General features: G+C 36.9%; 1 protein-coding gene across 1 annotated transcript in view; it reads left to right on the top strand.

The window, feature by feature from the left end:
* The window catches only part of Fbn2 (fibrillin 2), a 231,897-nt gene that overhangs the window by 207,326 nt on the left and 7,564 nt on the right, over positions 1-17,007 (top strand). Inside the window, exons 54-62 of the mRNA XM_027949328.2 lie at positions 502-624; positions 1,086-1,217; positions 8,119-8,244; positions 9,557-9,763; positions 10,717-10,842; positions 12,040-12,162; positions 13,718-13,834; positions 14,446-14,574; positions 16,825-16,944. Coding sequence (XP_027805129.2) covers positions 502-624; positions 1,086-1,217; positions 8,119-8,244; positions 9,557-9,763; positions 10,717-10,842; positions 12,040-12,162; positions 13,718-13,834; positions 14,446-14,574; positions 16,825-16,944 — 1,203 coding nt within the window. The remainder of the gene's footprint in view (positions 1-501; positions 625-1,085; positions 1,218-8,118; positions 8,245-9,556; positions 9,764-10,716; positions 10,843-12,039; positions 12,163-13,717; positions 13,835-14,445; positions 14,575-16,824; positions 16,945-17,007) is intronic.

Genomic DNA, 17,007 nt, shown 5'->3' with positions numbered 1-17,007 from the left:
TTGCCCCACAAATTCATGGTACAGTCAGCAACTTAGGCTGAGCATGTGGAAAACAGTATTGTTTCTCTCCAGTGCTTCCCTCACTCTTTAGCAGCATTAGTTGTCCCCACGTTCCCTCTCCTGGTTCATGTGGACAAGATCTCAGGAAGTTTCTATTGGACATTGAGCTACCAGGTGCAGCTACTGCCAGGACTATGGCCATCTGCAGGGTAATTTCAGAGGGGAAAAAAAAAAAGTGGAAGTTACTCCCTGATGGTTGTTTGCTCTGAGTTTCAAACTCACAACTAAAAACTTCAGGTTGCTTTTATATTTTTTCCCCAGACTTTATAGCTGTTATTTATTGAGGAAGAGTTTACCCAGTACCGATATCTACATACCAGAAGTGGAAGTTTTATTATCTTATTGCTTTTTATATGGCCTTCGAGTAAATACATTTGAATTTCTTTAAACAAACAATTAGCGCTCTAGACTAAGCACATGCCTGTCCATCTCTTTGATCAGATATCAACGAATGTGCCCAGAATCCGCTGCTGTGTGCTTTCCGCTGCATGAACACCTTTGGATCCTATGAATGCACGTGCCCAGTTGGCTATGCCCTCAGGGAGGACCAGAAGATGTGCAAAGGTAAGGCCACAGACAAGGGTGTCATTAGAACTTTATTTGCCTTGCTGGAATACAATTTAGTAATTGCATAGTTCTCAGCGGGCTTCTTCTAGAGCTTTACAGAAATAAATACGACAGCATTTTGCTGGTACATTTTCATACCTACATAACGAGACATCTGATGGTTTGTGCAATTAAGTTGAAGAAGGTAAGAGGGGTTAAGGAGCCACCATGTTACAGTCTTGGGTTCTTAAGCAAATATTGCCCTTCCCTGGAATTATTGTTAGGACTAGTGCTGGAATGGTTGTGAATCCGGAGTATAGCCAACACCTGAAGAGACCACGATCCACCTTTCTGTCTCACACCATAAAATAACATGTTAAGAGCCAAAGACCAAAAAAATGTGATTTAAAATTACTGAAGTATAGCCTGCTTCATACCATTTCCTATTTTTGTTTTTTCCTATTAAAAATGCTTTATAGATCTGGATGAGTGTGCTGAAGGGCTACACGACTGTGAATCCAGAGGCATGATGTGCAAGAATCTGATTGGCACCTTCATGTGCATCTGCCCCCCTGGAATGGCCCGCAGGCCTGATGGAGAAGGCTGTGTAGGTAAGCTTTGAGTGATGATTCTGTTTATGTAATGTGCCTGCTCCAAGCCACTTGGGTGTTGCTATTCCCAAATCTTCCTCACTGCAAGCCAGCTGTTTTCCAGCTGTGTGAAACCTCAATGTGCCACAGTAAGCTTTCAACTGTATCAGGGTCCACACCAATGTAAGAGGTTCTGGATCATGCAGTGGTGAGTATGCGGCCTGAGAACATATGCCCTTTGGTTTTTCATGATCTTCTGTGTCCTGAAACTCTGAAACTCTAGATTTAGAAAAGGGTTAATTCCTGAATGACATGTGCAATATAAAATTAATTTTTTTAAATGTTTGAAACAATCCATCAGATTATGAGTGGATTTGTCACTATAGCGAAATACCTGAGATAATTAACATAGAAAGGTTTATTTTGGTTCGTAATTTTGGAAGTTCCAGGCCATGGCCAATGACCCTGGGTTTTGGTTCTCTGGTGAGGCAGCACCATCACAGCAGGAACACATGGCAGAGCAAAACTGCTCAACTCATCAGCCAGGAAGCAAAAGGGTGAGAGGAAGGGGCTAGGGCTCTACATTCCCTTTTGGGACATGCACCTAATGGTCCTCATTTCTGTGTTAGTCTCCTATCACTGTAAAAAAATACCTGAGAAAAACAACTTACCATAGGAAAGATTTATTTTGGCCCAGGCTTCAGAGGTTCAGTCTGCTGGCTCCATTGCTGTGGGCCTGTGGTGAAGCAGAGTACCATGACTGAGAGGTGTAGTGGAACAGAGCTGCTCACCTCATGGAGGCCAGGAAGCAGAGAGAGAAGGGGCTGGGGACGAGACCTACTTCGTTCATTGTGTCCCCACCTCCTACAGCTTACACCACCTCCTAGTCATCCATTCAGTTATGAACCAATCAGTGGATTAACTAATTAATGTAATCAGAGCCCTGCCTATGAACATTGCTGCTTTGGGGACCAAACGCATGAGCTTCATGTGACACCAGTTCCAGGTGTCAGGTCCTGAAACTGCCCTAAGTAAGCTGTGTGCCTTCAGAGTGATTTAATTCTCAGTCCTTCCTCAGTTTCCTCACTGTACTCAGTGAACAGGATTGGTGGAAGGGGTGGAGTAGAGGGGTGTTTGCTCTGCCCCCAATAGTCTATGATCATGTGAACTTTATTTTACAAAGAAAAGATCCAGGGCCACATTTTACATGTGTATCTTTTCTTGTTAAATGACAAGATGTAGGTTCTGGAACTTTTCTGATCCTCAAGCTCTTCATTATACTACACTGATAGCTGAAATGTTTGCAAAGTTTATTTTTGACCACGAGGAAACTTTTCATTTTATGCAGACAATGTTTTCATGACTAGAAATTCCATAAAAACAGCCAAAATATTGAAAAGTGTTTACAAAACTCAGGATGAAAGATAGAGCCCCTACAAATAATTTTCAAAAATGTTAAGTACATGAAATTGAAATCCAACAAAATTACTCAAAAAGGTCAACTGCAATAACAACTTAAAATATTGCAAGCTACGGAAGTTACACAGGAACTCTAAAACCTTTTGTAAAGAAAACTGTAAACTTAATCATAGGTGGAAACTTGACTATGCAATGTAATATAGCCCAGTAATTATTTCTTAAATAAATGAATAAAGATCTCTAATAAAAAATGTACCAATATTATTAAATTTTAATGAAAATGACAGCAGAATAACTTTTGAATTCTTTAACATTTTTAAAGGAAGGAAGGTTTTATTTTTAAGTTGATAGAATACAGGAGTTTCTTCTATCTCATTTTCAAACCTGGAAGATTTTAGAATCATGACAGGTGAGGGAGAATACAGGACTGTCTTGATCAAAAGAGAAATGGTCACCACTGCAGCTTCCAAGAACACCTTCTAATGATGTAAAATTTCAAACAAAAACATGGAAGATGTTTGGTAGCATAATCTTCTTTAGATGTTGGTGGATTGCCCTAATTTTTAAAGTTCATCCAGCAATCTTTGATTAGAAGGTTAGGGACAAAGGTGGGGGAAAGCAGTGAAAGTGTCCACCCACCAAAGTTATCAAGAGAGGTGGAAATGAAGGAGAAGCTGGTAGCATAATGTTTAATTATCCACAAACTCATCTAATCATAGAAGCTTCTAGAGGTAAGGCAAGAAGAAGAAGAGGAAAAGCATCAGACTCTAAGACTTAAGTGTGCCTGTGAATACAGATCTTTATCTCCTTAATTATCTGAAAGCCTGAGTGTAATTCCAGGACAGAAAGCATGACAGATTGGCAAGGAAATGTTCCTACAAAAACTGCAAATTGACACTGTGGAGTATACCTGGTTGTGACCTGCTCTGCTGTTGTTTTCAGCAAGTAGCTGAACTGGAGAAAATGGTCCAAAGATGAATTAATTGTACAACTCTGCAGCTAATGTTTACATATTGGAGAAAAAGAGAAGAAAGGAAAATAAACAGGCTCAAGAACCTCAGGAAACGAAGAGTTAGAAAAGTCACTCTAATACTCTGTAAGAGATATTATTAAGTAAAAATGTAAATAGATAAAAAAAAAGATTGGGAAAGAGAAGACAAGACAATATTAAGAATTGAGGATCTAGTAAAGCCCTGGGAAGAAATAAAACTCCACAGAAATTAAAGTCACATCAGAAGTCATAAAACACATGAAGACTGAAAACACAATCAGGAATGTGGATTTGCAAGGGATCAATAGAAAGACCAAACAAGGGGAAGACAAATAAATCCCTAATACATGCATCATAGAAAAACCTTTTAAAAAATAAAATAAACAAAACAGGAAAAATATTCAAAAATGTTTGAGTATTTGGGGAAGAGTTTCTTGTACATCATAAAAGGCATACTGACTCATGAAAAGCTGGTGCAGAGCAGTTGTTCATTGCTTCGGTTGTATCTGTTGAACACTTATGATGTTTGGGGTGCTGGGGATACAGTAATGAACTAGAGGACAGTTCCCCTACTCTCCAGGAGTTTATGTCCCGATCTAGAAGAGACAGGCATGGAATAAATAAGGACATCAACATGATCATTTCATAGAGTGGCAAGTCTTTTTAAGAAAATAATATTTCGTGACTGACTCGGAGCTCCTGTAGAGTCATTTGGAAGACAGCTTCTCTGATGAAGCTGCAGCCAAGAATGAAAAAAGAAATGCCAAGAGCAAAGCACGTGTGGCAGAAGTGAGGCAAGCAGAGCTGAGTTTGCATAGGAGAGTGGCAAGAGCACTGTGGCCACCATGAAGAGCTTGGCTTGATGCAGAGCACATTGTGGAGGAGTGGTTTGTGGGCCCCAGGGATGAAGGGTGAATCTGGTTTCTTTTCCACCAGGTCTGTGACCTTGGGCAACTTGGCTTACCTTTGTACCTCAAATTCCTCCTGTAAAAATAAATAGGAATAATGAGAGCACTTACCTCATAGGGTTGTTGGCTTGATTAAAGAATTATAGAACCCTTAGTTCAGTGCTTGGCAGATGGTAAAATTTCAATTGTTACTTGTTGTTATTAACTAATCTGCATTTTTAGAGATTTCTGGCTGCCTTAGGTAATGCATTTTAAGGAGGGGTGATTTCATTTAGGTGGTTTTAAAAATCATCCAGATGAAAGAATAAAGATGGTACTATAAAGAGTCTAGAAAGGGAGTGAAGTGGACTGGATTTCAGCAACAGGTGGTTCTGCTGATGGATTGGTTGGATATGGTAGACAAAGGAAAAGAGGCATAAAAAATGAGTACTGGGATTTTTACTTGAATAACTGACTGGATGATGCTACCCTGGAAAAGCCAGAAGACCAGAATTTATGAGAACACAAAAGAATAAATGTTCTGTATACTGTCAAGTGGGCAGAGGGCAGAGATATAAATTGCTGGCCTATACATCGTGCTTAAACACACACACACACACACACACACACACACGGGATTGATGAGAACACCAGCCAGCAAGATAGGAAGTTCTCCAGGTTGATATGGTGTCTCAAGAACTAAAAAAAAAAAAAAAAAAACACATGATGCAAGTGTCAGGGAGTAATAACCTTAATATAACACTATTGAGAGGAAGAATAAGAAGCTTTGATGAGCTGTTTGGGAAGCTTCGATGGACAGATAGAGCATGTGAGTTAAGAAAGCATCAGATGTTGGAGCTGGAGTTGGGGCTCAGCGGTAGAGCGCTTGCCTAGCATGTGTGAGGCCCTGGGTTCGATCCTCAGCACCACATAAAAATAAATAAATAAAGGTATATTAAAAAAAAAAAAAAAGAAAGAAAGTATCAGATGAGGAAGTAGACAGGACTACCGTAGATCTTTTTTTTTTTTTATTTTTTTCAGGAGATTTTATCCTAAAGGAAAATAAAGAAATGTGGCAGCAAACTAGAGGGGTAAAATGTGATTGAGAGAGTGTTTGTTAGAATATAGTTTCTAGAGAATGCATGCTGGGGGGCTCAGTCCTTGAAATGTTGGAAGGCAACCCCAGACTGCCAGCGCAGGGCTGGCCTTAGGAAAACCAAAGACACTTCATTGTGGGCAAAGGACAAAAGGCCACACTTCATTGTGGGCAAAGGACAAAAGGCCACATCCACAGTGAAGTGAGATCTTATGCATTTCAGTGGCAAGGGGATCATTTTAGAAAATGGGAGCATGAACATTCTGAGAAACAGAATGATCATTGAGGAAGAACCGAATAGCCATTGGCAACTTGAATGTGAAAATGAGGCATGTCTTGGACTATTTTCCTCAAGCCTGTTGTGCTGCACTGGGTTAGGCAGGTGAGCATGGACAGGAGTGATGGAAAATGAAAATGTCAATTACTAGCAATGCTGATGTGGTCCAGAAATTGGCAAAGGATAGAAAGTGGATGCTGGAAATGAAAATTTTATAAATGGCACATCAAACCAAAGTATACCTTCTAAAGTTACAAATGCCAACAACAGCAATCCCTGCTTTTTGGTAATTCTCAAAATGAGTGGCAGTAAAGCAAAAGTAATCTAAGAATTTGAGACATATTAAGTTATCTTTCAAGTACAAATGCTCTATTATACATCTGAGCTCAGGTAGTATATTTAGCAAGAGCCCTTTTTGAAAAACACAATTCAGACAACTAAAATGTTAATCAGAACAAAGGTGGGATGACGTTAGGGAAAAGATTAGATCAAGGTGGCAGACCTTGCACCCTCAGATTCTAGAAATAATAAATAGGCAATTTTTAAAATTCAGAGATTAGCTCAGTACTTTATATATTTTTAAATGGTTGTGATATTATTTTTCCTAAAAGGGAAATGATATTTACCTCAAGACAAACATGGTGAATTTCAAAACACTAAGAGCAAAGTTAAAATCCTTAGAGCTTCCAGAAAGGAAAGCTAGATTCCCTACAAGTGAACAGTAATGCTGAGTAAAAGAAAGTAATTTTTAACTAAAATTCTAAAATCAAGTATGGAAACAATCAAAATAAGACCTTGTCAGAAATCTGTTTTAGAATGTATTTACCACTCACATACCCTCTCTGAAATAATTCCTGAACTGTATACTCTAATATAATTTTTTTAAATTAATCCAAGAGAAAGTGATTGTATATGTGATGTGGTGGAGAGCCAATAAGCCAGTAAATTTCATTATTTAAGTAGATGCTGATGGATAGTACATTACAAATGTAACAAGACAAAGTTTCTGGATCATATTAACATGGTTGTTGGCACTGGCAGAGAGCAAAGAGAAGTAAATACTCACAAAGGTGCTTGTTACAGAAGCTTTTGTAGAAAATATATGCACTAAAATCCATTATGTTCCAATGCCCCATATATAGGACACCTACAAATTGAGCAACAAAGATTTAGTTTAAACTGCTCCATTACTGCTAGAACATAATGGGTAATTTTGAAGCATGCATTGAAATTGTTTAGTGGTTACCACTAGAAGAATAAACAGTACACTGTAATTTCTAAATATGAGTTGGGAGCAAGAGGAAGGAATAGAAAACTAGACTATCTAATAGCTGAGAAAAGGAGGAAAGAGCACAGTACATGTAAAACATAAAACAGCAGGTGAGAATCGAGACCTGACAGTCATGATAGATGTAGGCTAAATTGCTGGTTTAAAGATAAATGTAATTTAAAAATTGTTTAAAATGCAGCAAGGTGCTTTTTACAAGAAATGTACCTTAATCAAATGTGAGATAGGTTGAAAAGAAAGCAATAGAGCAAGATATTCAAGGCAAGCGCTGATAAAGAGAAACACCTGGGGAAAAAGACTAAAAACTAAAATTTGGTAAAGATGAAAGGAGCAATTTATCCAAAAGGTAAGATTACCATGAGCTCCCTTACACTCCTAACACCATAGCTTTGACAAAAAAATAACTAAATAATATTTAAGAAATCTGAAATAAATTCAATGAGTACTTATATGGGAAACTTTGATAAAATAATTTTGTTCTAATAGATTGATTTCTTTATCAACAGCCAGAAGGGCAGTACTCCCCTATTGCCTCTCTCACTAACTGCCCTCACAGAGGACAGCATTCCCCAGAGCCTTCCTGCCTGGCCTGGGAGGCCTTCCCTCCTCCCACCCTGCAGCCCTCAGCCTTTATCTCCTGTCACATAAACTCACAGCTTCTTACCCAAAGTTCTTCCCCTTCTGCTCTGGTGTCTTGGGGCAAGTCCGTCCCTTCCAAAAGCCAGCTTTTCCATTCTGAATAGAAGCCCATCCATCTTCCCCAGAGGGAGGTGAGTGGGAAGAAAATGTTCCCTTAAGAAAGAACCACCTGGAAGAATGAGGTAAAGATTAATTACTGTATTTAATCCCATCTTGGTATTTTGATAAAAGAAGTTCTAAAAAAAAAAAAGATATAACTCATCGGAAGACAATAGGTAATTTATGATTTTATAAGCCACTCATTTTTCATATTGTTTTTCTAAAGATGAAAATGAATGCAGGACTAAACCAGGAATCTGTGAAAACGGGCGTTGTGTTAACATAATTGGAAGCTACAGGTGTGAGTGTAATGAAGGGTTCCAGTCAAGTTCCTCAGGCACTGAGTGTCTTGGTAAGTTGATACATGAATTATGTTTTACTTGGTAAATAAAACATCTGTTTTATGATGTCATCACAGAAGAGTGCCACATATATATATTCTTGTCTGCTAAATCAATGTTCCAATCTGAGTGCTCCACATACCTCTTCCTCAAAGTACACATCTATTAAAATGACCTATTTGTACACGTGTGTCTTGTGGTGCACATCTATGTGTAATATAAATAACAATCTTAAATAGACTTTACAAAATTAAGATTAATTAAGTTCTATGGAAAATGTGACCTTAGTAAAACTTACATCAGGGGATGATTTAATTCCAAAAGAAAATATTTGCAATGTGAGGTAAGCTCTGCTGATATTAATGCAAAGTAAATGCCACATTTCAAAAATGCAGTGAAGGTTAATTTTTATATTAATGGTACAGAAAATGTTTTACAAAATATTCTCCTGTGACATTGTGTTGTATCTGAATGCAAAAAAAAATGTGCATACATTATAACCATTGCAGCTAATTATGGCAGCTGAAAAAGTATGGTATATTAAAATTTAAAGCAAACAAAGAGAAAGAATATCATCATTTGATGTGGCATAAAAAGACCATGTTTCAACTATGTGCAGTCCTTCTCAGAATGAGGTCAGCTGCTTCAAATCCCAGGACATTTTTTAGTCAGGAAAAAAAATTTTGTTTATTGCTGTCTCCAGTCTAAACCTTTACTAATAATCAATCTTTTAGGAAATTGAAAAGATAACCTACAAGGAAAGTGTAATTTTCTGCTCATATTACAAACAGTTTCACTAGGGTGGTTTATAAAACCATATTATAGTTTTCCCTCAGAGACATTCCTTTATTTACACTAAAAAACAAAAATTGCTCAGTCCAGATTTTTTAATCATATTTTAGAATAGCAGAGATTTGATTGAATATATACCAAGCTCATAACATAGTCTAGAAGTTGCTTTTCAAAAATAAATCATATTGCTCCTTTGCTTATTGAGAGAGAAAATTTTAATTTTCCTTTCATTTGGATTCTATGGGAATGGTGGTTCATTATCCTTTAGTTGCTCATGGATTGAAGGAAAAAGATGCATCTGTTTGTATAGTATCACTTTTTGTCAAATTTAATGAGTTGTCTGTAGTGAACTTAACCATCAACAAAACTTTATAGTTGTCTTATGCAATGTAGATTATTCATATAAAAGAACACTTATCTTTTAAAACAAATATTGCTGAGGGAAAGCATTGATTGTCCTATTTAATTTGAAACCCAATATAATGAAGTATAAGTTCTCTAGCCTTAACTCTTACTACTTCGCCGTTTCAGACAATCGACAGGGACTCTGCTTTGCAGAGGTATTACAGACAATGTGTCAGATGGCATCCAGCAGTCGCAATCTTGTCACAAAGTCAGAATGCTGCTGTGATGGCGGGCGAGGTTGGGGACACCAGTGTGAGCTTTGCCCACTTCCTGGAACTGCCCAGTACAAAAAGATTTGTCCTCATGGCCCAGGATACACCACAGATGGAAGAGGTGAGGAGTTGAAAAACATCATGTATCTTATCAATATAGTGAATTTCATTAATTTGGATTAATTTGAAAGAAGAGTAAAAATTGATGTATTTGTATGTTTCTGTTTATATCTGTGTGTATGTGTGTATTATATACACAAATAGAAAGGATGTTCTTGTCTAAGTTGGAGAAATTTTAAAATATTTTTCTTCATATCAAACCTCTAGAAGGTAGAATTTATTATTCCAATATTAATGAATTAGAAACTGAAAAAAGCTAATATAACAATAAATAATGTTTCCAAGATCATGCTCATTTTAAGGGACTATAATTCCAGAAATGGAACAAATCAGTCTGGCCCTAAAGTGCATTCTTGTAACCTCCAAACCAAACTTGCCTTACTTAAGTAAATATTGTTTATTTGTATGTAGGAATTTCTTCTATTTGTAGCATAATCTCAAAATAACAAAGTCTCCTGATTGGTTGGTGGTTTCCATTCTTTGGTACACCCAGTTAAGAAACCAATGTTCTGCAAATGGCCATTTTCCTCCATTATTACACAGATTCCCAATTCTTTGCCTGACTACTACCAAAAATTATTTATTCAGAGTCTAACAGAAATGTGAATTTGAGGCCAAAACTATGGGAAATATCTCAACTTCCAAATTAGTTGGATTTCAAAGAGGTAGCCCTCTAGATGACAGGGGGAAAAAAAAGAAAAAGATTGATACTTAGATAACAAAATGGGTATTCCTAGAAAGCAGTTTCAGCACAGTCCTCTTTTGTTTGTCTTTGTATCACTTCTTTTCCTTCCATGTTTCTATTCTTTGAATAATGAAAAGATTCTCCTGAAGTACTATGGGTATTTGCTGTTGGTTTTCTCATTTCAGTTCCTAAGTTTCTCTTCACTTCAAATAACTTTCACTTTGCATACATACTGACCTCTGTTTATTGTTGGTTTTCTTGGTCCACAGATATTGATGAATGTAAGGTAATGCCAAATCTCTGCACCAACGGCCAGTGCATCAACACCATGGGCTCCTTCCGATGCTTCTGCAAGGTTGGCTACACCACAGACATCAGTGGAACATCTTGTGTAGGTGAGTGTTTTAGTCAGTTTTTCACTGCTGTGACAAAAGATCTGACCAGAACAACTATAGAGGAGGAAAAGTTTATTTGAGGGCTCATGGTTTCAGAGATCAACAGAGGGCTCTATTCCTCCAGGCTCTAGGTGAGACAGGACATAGAGAGTGTAGTGGAGGGAAGCAGCTCATATCACAGTCCTCAGAAAGCAGAGAGAGAGACTCCACTCACCAGATACAAATATATACACCAAAGCCATACCCTAATTTCCACCTCCTCCACCCACACCCTAACACTTCAGTTACCACTCAGTTAATCCCTGTCAGGGAATTAAATCACTGATTCAGTTAAGACTCTTATAACCCAATTGTTTCTCCTCTTAACCTTCTTGCATTGTCTCATACATGAGGTTTTGGGGGACATCCAAACCATAACAATGAGGCTGGGCACCTCTGTGTCGGGGACTTATCTACTACGGTGTCTTACAAATTGCTTACTGTCAGTACAGGATCTTTGTCAAGGAGCTTCAGAACACACATTTTATGAAAATGATGCCACTCCTCTCAATAATGTGGTTCCTGACAGCACCATTTCAGCTACTTGTTTGACCATGTGGGCTACAGAAATGCTCAATTCATCAAAAAATGTCTATTCAATCAGGGAAACCTAAAAATTATGAAATATTCTTTCAATATTTTATCTTTTAATTTACAAATACCCACTTGTCATTCTTTTGATGAAAGAAAAATGCCTTTATTGTGAGTTTGCATGCTTTGTATATATAAAGAGTGCCTTTTTTACTATTCTCTGCATAAAAATAAGCATCATCTGAAATTTCTATTGCTAGGCAGTCTCAGTGGAGAATCCTTTGACTGTTTTATTGTTTTTTTCTTATTTTTTTATTATCTTATTCTGACATTTGGAGGTGAGGGGACTGCCCTTTATTGAATTTTTACAAAATAATCGATTTAGTTTTCACTAAAGAAATAAAAAGTATTTCCTCCATATTTCATCAGCTTATGTGATATCCCAATAGATTACCCATTTCAGTATTACTTTAAGGAAAATCTTCCTGTGTCTCATTTCTGTCTGGCTGTATTTCATTTTAAGTGCCAGAGGAAAAGCAAAAAGAGTAATATGAGAATATGGAGGGAAGAGAGAAGTTGGTTGTTTCTTTTAACCAGGACTTTAATCTTCACATCACTTTTACTTAGACCTTGATGAATGTTCCCAGTCCCCGAAACCATGCAACTTCATCTGCAAGAACACTGAAGGGAGTTATCAGTGCTCCTGTCCACGGGGTTACGTCCTGCAAGAGGATGGGAAGACGTGCAAAGGTGAGCAAAGAGTCTCCAGAAATTATGATCCTTTTCTCTCTCTCTACTTTCAGATTCTGATATTAGGTAATCAGGGATTATACCATGTGCATCATCATCTTCATAACAATGCACCTTCTCAGTAGCTATTTTATTAGTCATAGAAACTTCTATCCAAAGGCCCATTAATGGAAGCAGAACAAATGTTTTAAAGTCCAAGAGTTGGCTCCTTAGAGCAAACCACGCACATTTTTTAAAAATTAAAACAAAGCGAAATGAAATGTTGGCAGGGGAAGAGTTGAAACAAATCACTAAGAGATTTTCTATTGTTTTACTTACCTAAGATGTCATTTCTCTAAGCTATCTTTATTACACATCTGTTGCAGAAAAGCGAAAAATAATGGGTAAATTATATTAAAAGTAAGTTGTATTAAAAGTAATTATTTTTAAGCTAAATTTAATTATTAAAATAGTTTCAATAGTATACTCATATTTGATTTTGTAGGAAACTTCACCCGTGTGGAATAAAAGGACTAAGAAAAAATTTAAATATAGATTATCCTCAGTAAAATGAGATTTATTTCCAAAACGTACCAAAAACAAACTAATAACAAGACCTAATATTATCTTGAACATGTTTGGAGAGCCAGGAGGGGTGAATTTAATTTTGCAGTGTTTATAATATGAGTGCAACTGAAATATTTTAAGCCATAAAATAATGAATCAGTCTTGTCTACATCTTATATTATGTAGTGAATGTATTTTAAATGTATTTTCCTGATTTTTCAGACTAACCAATACCAAATGTTGAGTTTTCTTTTATATAAGTCCAAATATTAATACCATGGTGGGGGTGTACTAGGGATTAAACCCAGGAGTGCTTAACCACTTAGCCACATCCACAGCCCTTATTTTATTTAGAGACATCGTCTTGCTAGATTACTTAGGGCCTCATTAAATTGCTGAGGCTGGCTTTGAACTTACGATCCTTTTGCCTCATCCTCCTGAGCCACTGGGATTATAGATGTGCACCCCCATGCCAAGTTATGAATATTGTTTGTGACTAAAATTACAGAACCTGTTTTTGCTTTTTGCTTTCTGGTATTGATGGTGTTTTTATTTGATCTGGAGAATCCAGCTGGATGCTTGTGTTAGGACCTTCATCAATTTCGGAATTCATTTTATTTTTATTTAATCCCTCCTTTACTAGGAACAATCTGAACATACTAAAGTGCATTAAATGCAAGAATTATAACCTTTGAATGTTAGTTTTGAGAATAGTTCATGGAACCTATTGTGATCTGGTTAGTTACTTTTAGTTACTTATTTTAAGAAAACTGTGTTTGGATTGCCTTTGTCATCCTATCATAGTAGCCCATGATATTGATGCCGTTCAAATACTGGGAAAGAAAGTGCTTGTTGTCATATGCATATGGAAACCCACAAAGATCCCAGCAAAAAAAAGAAATTGCACAAAATACTCCCAATGAAACATGCATGCCTCCTGCGGTTTCATGAGAAAGGATGCGTAGCCAGATCACTGCTCTGATTTCCATGGGACTGTCTTTAATTTCAGACCTCGATGAATGTCAGACCAAACAGCACAACTGCCAGTTCCTCTGTGTCAACACCCTGGGGGGCTTTACCTGTAAATGTCCACCTGGTTTCACCCAGCACCACACTGCTTGCATTGGTAAGGCAAAATTACAGTCGGGAACTTTCACACACTTTTGGTAGGGACATGAAAGTTGTATTTAAAATGATTGCTAAATCGTGTCTTCATACTTCTATTTAGAACAAGCCCCTTGTAATTAGTGGTCTAAAGAAGTTGCTAATGGTACAGACATTTTTTCGCAAGAACAATATCCAGAGGAAGAAAGGCCTAAACAGTCCAAGCACATGCACCGTATATTCCAGGCAATGCCTTACATCATGTTCTGAAAATAGCTATGGTGTCCAGATAAAAATGTGATTACAGGCTCGTGGTAATTTAGAGCATGCTAATGAATACAGGGCATTTTTTTTTTTTTTTTTACATTTTAGAAAGCACATGCTAAAAGATGTTCCGTCTATATTCTCTAAAATTATTCCTGCAGTGGCCCTAAAATACACCCTAGTTTCAAACCTCTCAGAAATACAGTTTTTCTTACCATGTTTGCCTTTAATATAACAGTGAATGCAGACTTAGGTTTTTACATAGTGAAGATTAAGCTTTCATCCATCACTTTTTACTTGATGTAGTAAAATGTAAGTCATGTGTGAATAACTGGGATGCCTGACACCTCCTTCTTGGTGCTTTGCTAGACAACAATGAGTGTGGGTCTCAGCCTTCACTCTGCGGGGCAAAGGGAATCTGTCAGAACACCCCTGGAAGTTTCAACTGCGAATGCCAGAGAGGGTTCTCTCTCGATGCCACTGGACTGAACTGTGAAGGTGAGTTTATTTGCTTAAAAATCCTTTATCTCGTAACAGCAAACTACATATTTCGCTAAACCTCCAAGCCATTAGATGAAAAATTGCAATCATCTCAAAAGAGAAAATGATGGTTTAGCAAAATAGAATCTGGCAATTGAATTTTGTCCATAGGTTTTAGTGATCTTTTTGAGAGCAGAGGAAAACTTGAATGTGATAAAACAAAAATTCTGGAATTAGAAATTAACTTTTAAAAATAAGCTGTTTGAATGCCAAATATTCTCTTTGATATGTGGATGCTAACACACAATGGAGTGGGGTGGAGGCGGGCAAAGAATAGAAGTTTATTGGGTTAGACAAAGGGGAATGAAGGATAGGGAGGGTAGATGGAAATAGGAAAAACAGTAGAATGAATCAGACACTATTTTCCTGTGTTCATATATCATACATCACCAGTGTAACTCCACCATCACGGACAACCACAAGAATGGGAATTTATACTCCTTGTATGTATAATATGTCAAAATACATTCTACTGTCATGTATAACTAAAAAGAACAAGTAAATTTTTTTAAAAAACACCTGTTTACCTAATCATTGATCTGAGAAATAATTGATTTGAAAAAGAAATCTGTGCTCAACATGGTTTACGGTGGTATACAAGTATACCACAAATTAACAATAATTGGGCTTTTATTCCATGATGGTTAAAGGTGTAAAAGTTAAATGGAAAAAGAGAACCTGTTACCACAGAGAATTAGAGAAATGTATTGAAAGCACTGGGGAAAACTGATGGCTATTTCTTCTATCTTACATGGGCTGAGACTCCTGCCATATTCTCTTTTTCTACAATGAGTTTTCTCTATAAAGTCTCCCCAGCAATAGGTATTTCCTCTAATAAAATCCAAAGGAACATTTCAGTGATGACAAAATAAGAATCTGCCTGCAGTCGATAAAATACCATCCAGGACTTAAATGTTTATATTGCAAGATCTAGTATATTATAGGACAGATTTATTAGGATCGGTCTCTTCTATGGGATAAACCATGACCAAGATCATGAGCCTGCATACATTTCCTTCTACATTCTTATGTAACCTTACAATGTATATTTTTATTGATTTAATTATCCATTTTAAATAAATTATTCCTAGAAATATGATTTTGAACTCTTTCTATATATGTTCAAAGTATTTAATGAGCTCTTTATAAGACTTATAGATTTTTATGTCTTTCAGCCAAAAACTTATTTAAAACTTTTGAATTTTAACTGGGCCTGGTGGTGTACACCTATAATCCCAGCAGCCCCAGAGGCTGAGGCTGGAAGATTGCAAGTTCAAAGCCAGCAATTTAGTGAGGTGTGCTAAGCAACTTAGTGAGAACCTGTCTCAAAATGAAAAATAAAAAGGTGCTAGGGATGTGGCTCAGTTCCCCTGGGTTCAATCCCTAGTACCAAAAAAAAAATTTTTTTTCAATTTTATATTTGAAGTCACTGACACACTGAAAGTGTTCTGAACTTACAGCTGCTTGCCGTGTGTGAGTCCAGCTCATGACCATGCACATAAGATACCACTTATTAATTATCCATGTAAATTTGTTACACATACATCAGACATGCCGATTTTATTTCACTCTTTCTGGGTAGATTTCAAAGCCTCAGTTGTCATTCCAAAAGAGTATGCATATATGAACAAAGAAATTATTCCATATGTATAATAATACCACATCTTGTCTAAAAATAACAGTCAAATACTTAAAAGGGATTTGCATCTAATTAACCTTAACTGGTAATAAAAATGTTCGCTTCCAAAACCATTATACTTTTTAGGTATCTCTTAGTGTTTGTATCTTCCACAAAATGAGAATTACATGTGAATCACTTTGGAATCTACTAGAATATGTAATGTGTGTGTATCTTTATCTATATATAGATATGTATATAATTTACCAGATAAATCATACCATATGTAGTTAATCAATCCAAAATGCACAACATTTGTGGTTGTTATGGTTGATTTTCGAAATTAAGCTGTTATTCAGAGCACTGATATACCATGGTCTGGTGGAGAGCATAAGAATGAGCTGGTTTCTTATCTCTGAACCATGCTTTGTGCCACCACTGACTAATAACCATGTGACTTGGAAAGAAATCATAGCTTCTCTGGGCACCATGTCTTGTTTATTTGTTCCCCTGAAGGTTGTGTTTAGAATGCATTTAAGAAGAGTAGAGAAAAGGGGGACATAAAGATTTTGCTGGGGTTGTTTTTGCAGATGTTGATGAATGCGATGGAAACCACAGGTGCCAACATGGCTGCCAGAACATCCTGGGAGGCTACAGGTGTGGCTGCCCACAAGGATATATTCAGCATTACCAGTGGAATCAGTGTGTTGGTGAGCGCTCATTGATTACATAACCCCTGCTTTATTTGCCTTAAAGTATCTCTACATAAAGTG

The sequence above is a fragment of the Marmota flaviventris genome, chromosome 5, assembly GCF_047511675.1.
Source record: "Marmota flaviventris isolate mMarFla1 chromosome 5, mMarFla1.hap1, whole genome shotgun sequence".
Taxonomy (NCBI): Eukaryota; Metazoa; Chordata; class Mammalia; order Rodentia; family Sciuridae; genus Marmota; species Marmota flaviventris.
This window is presented reverse-complemented; position numbering and strand designations above follow the sequence as displayed.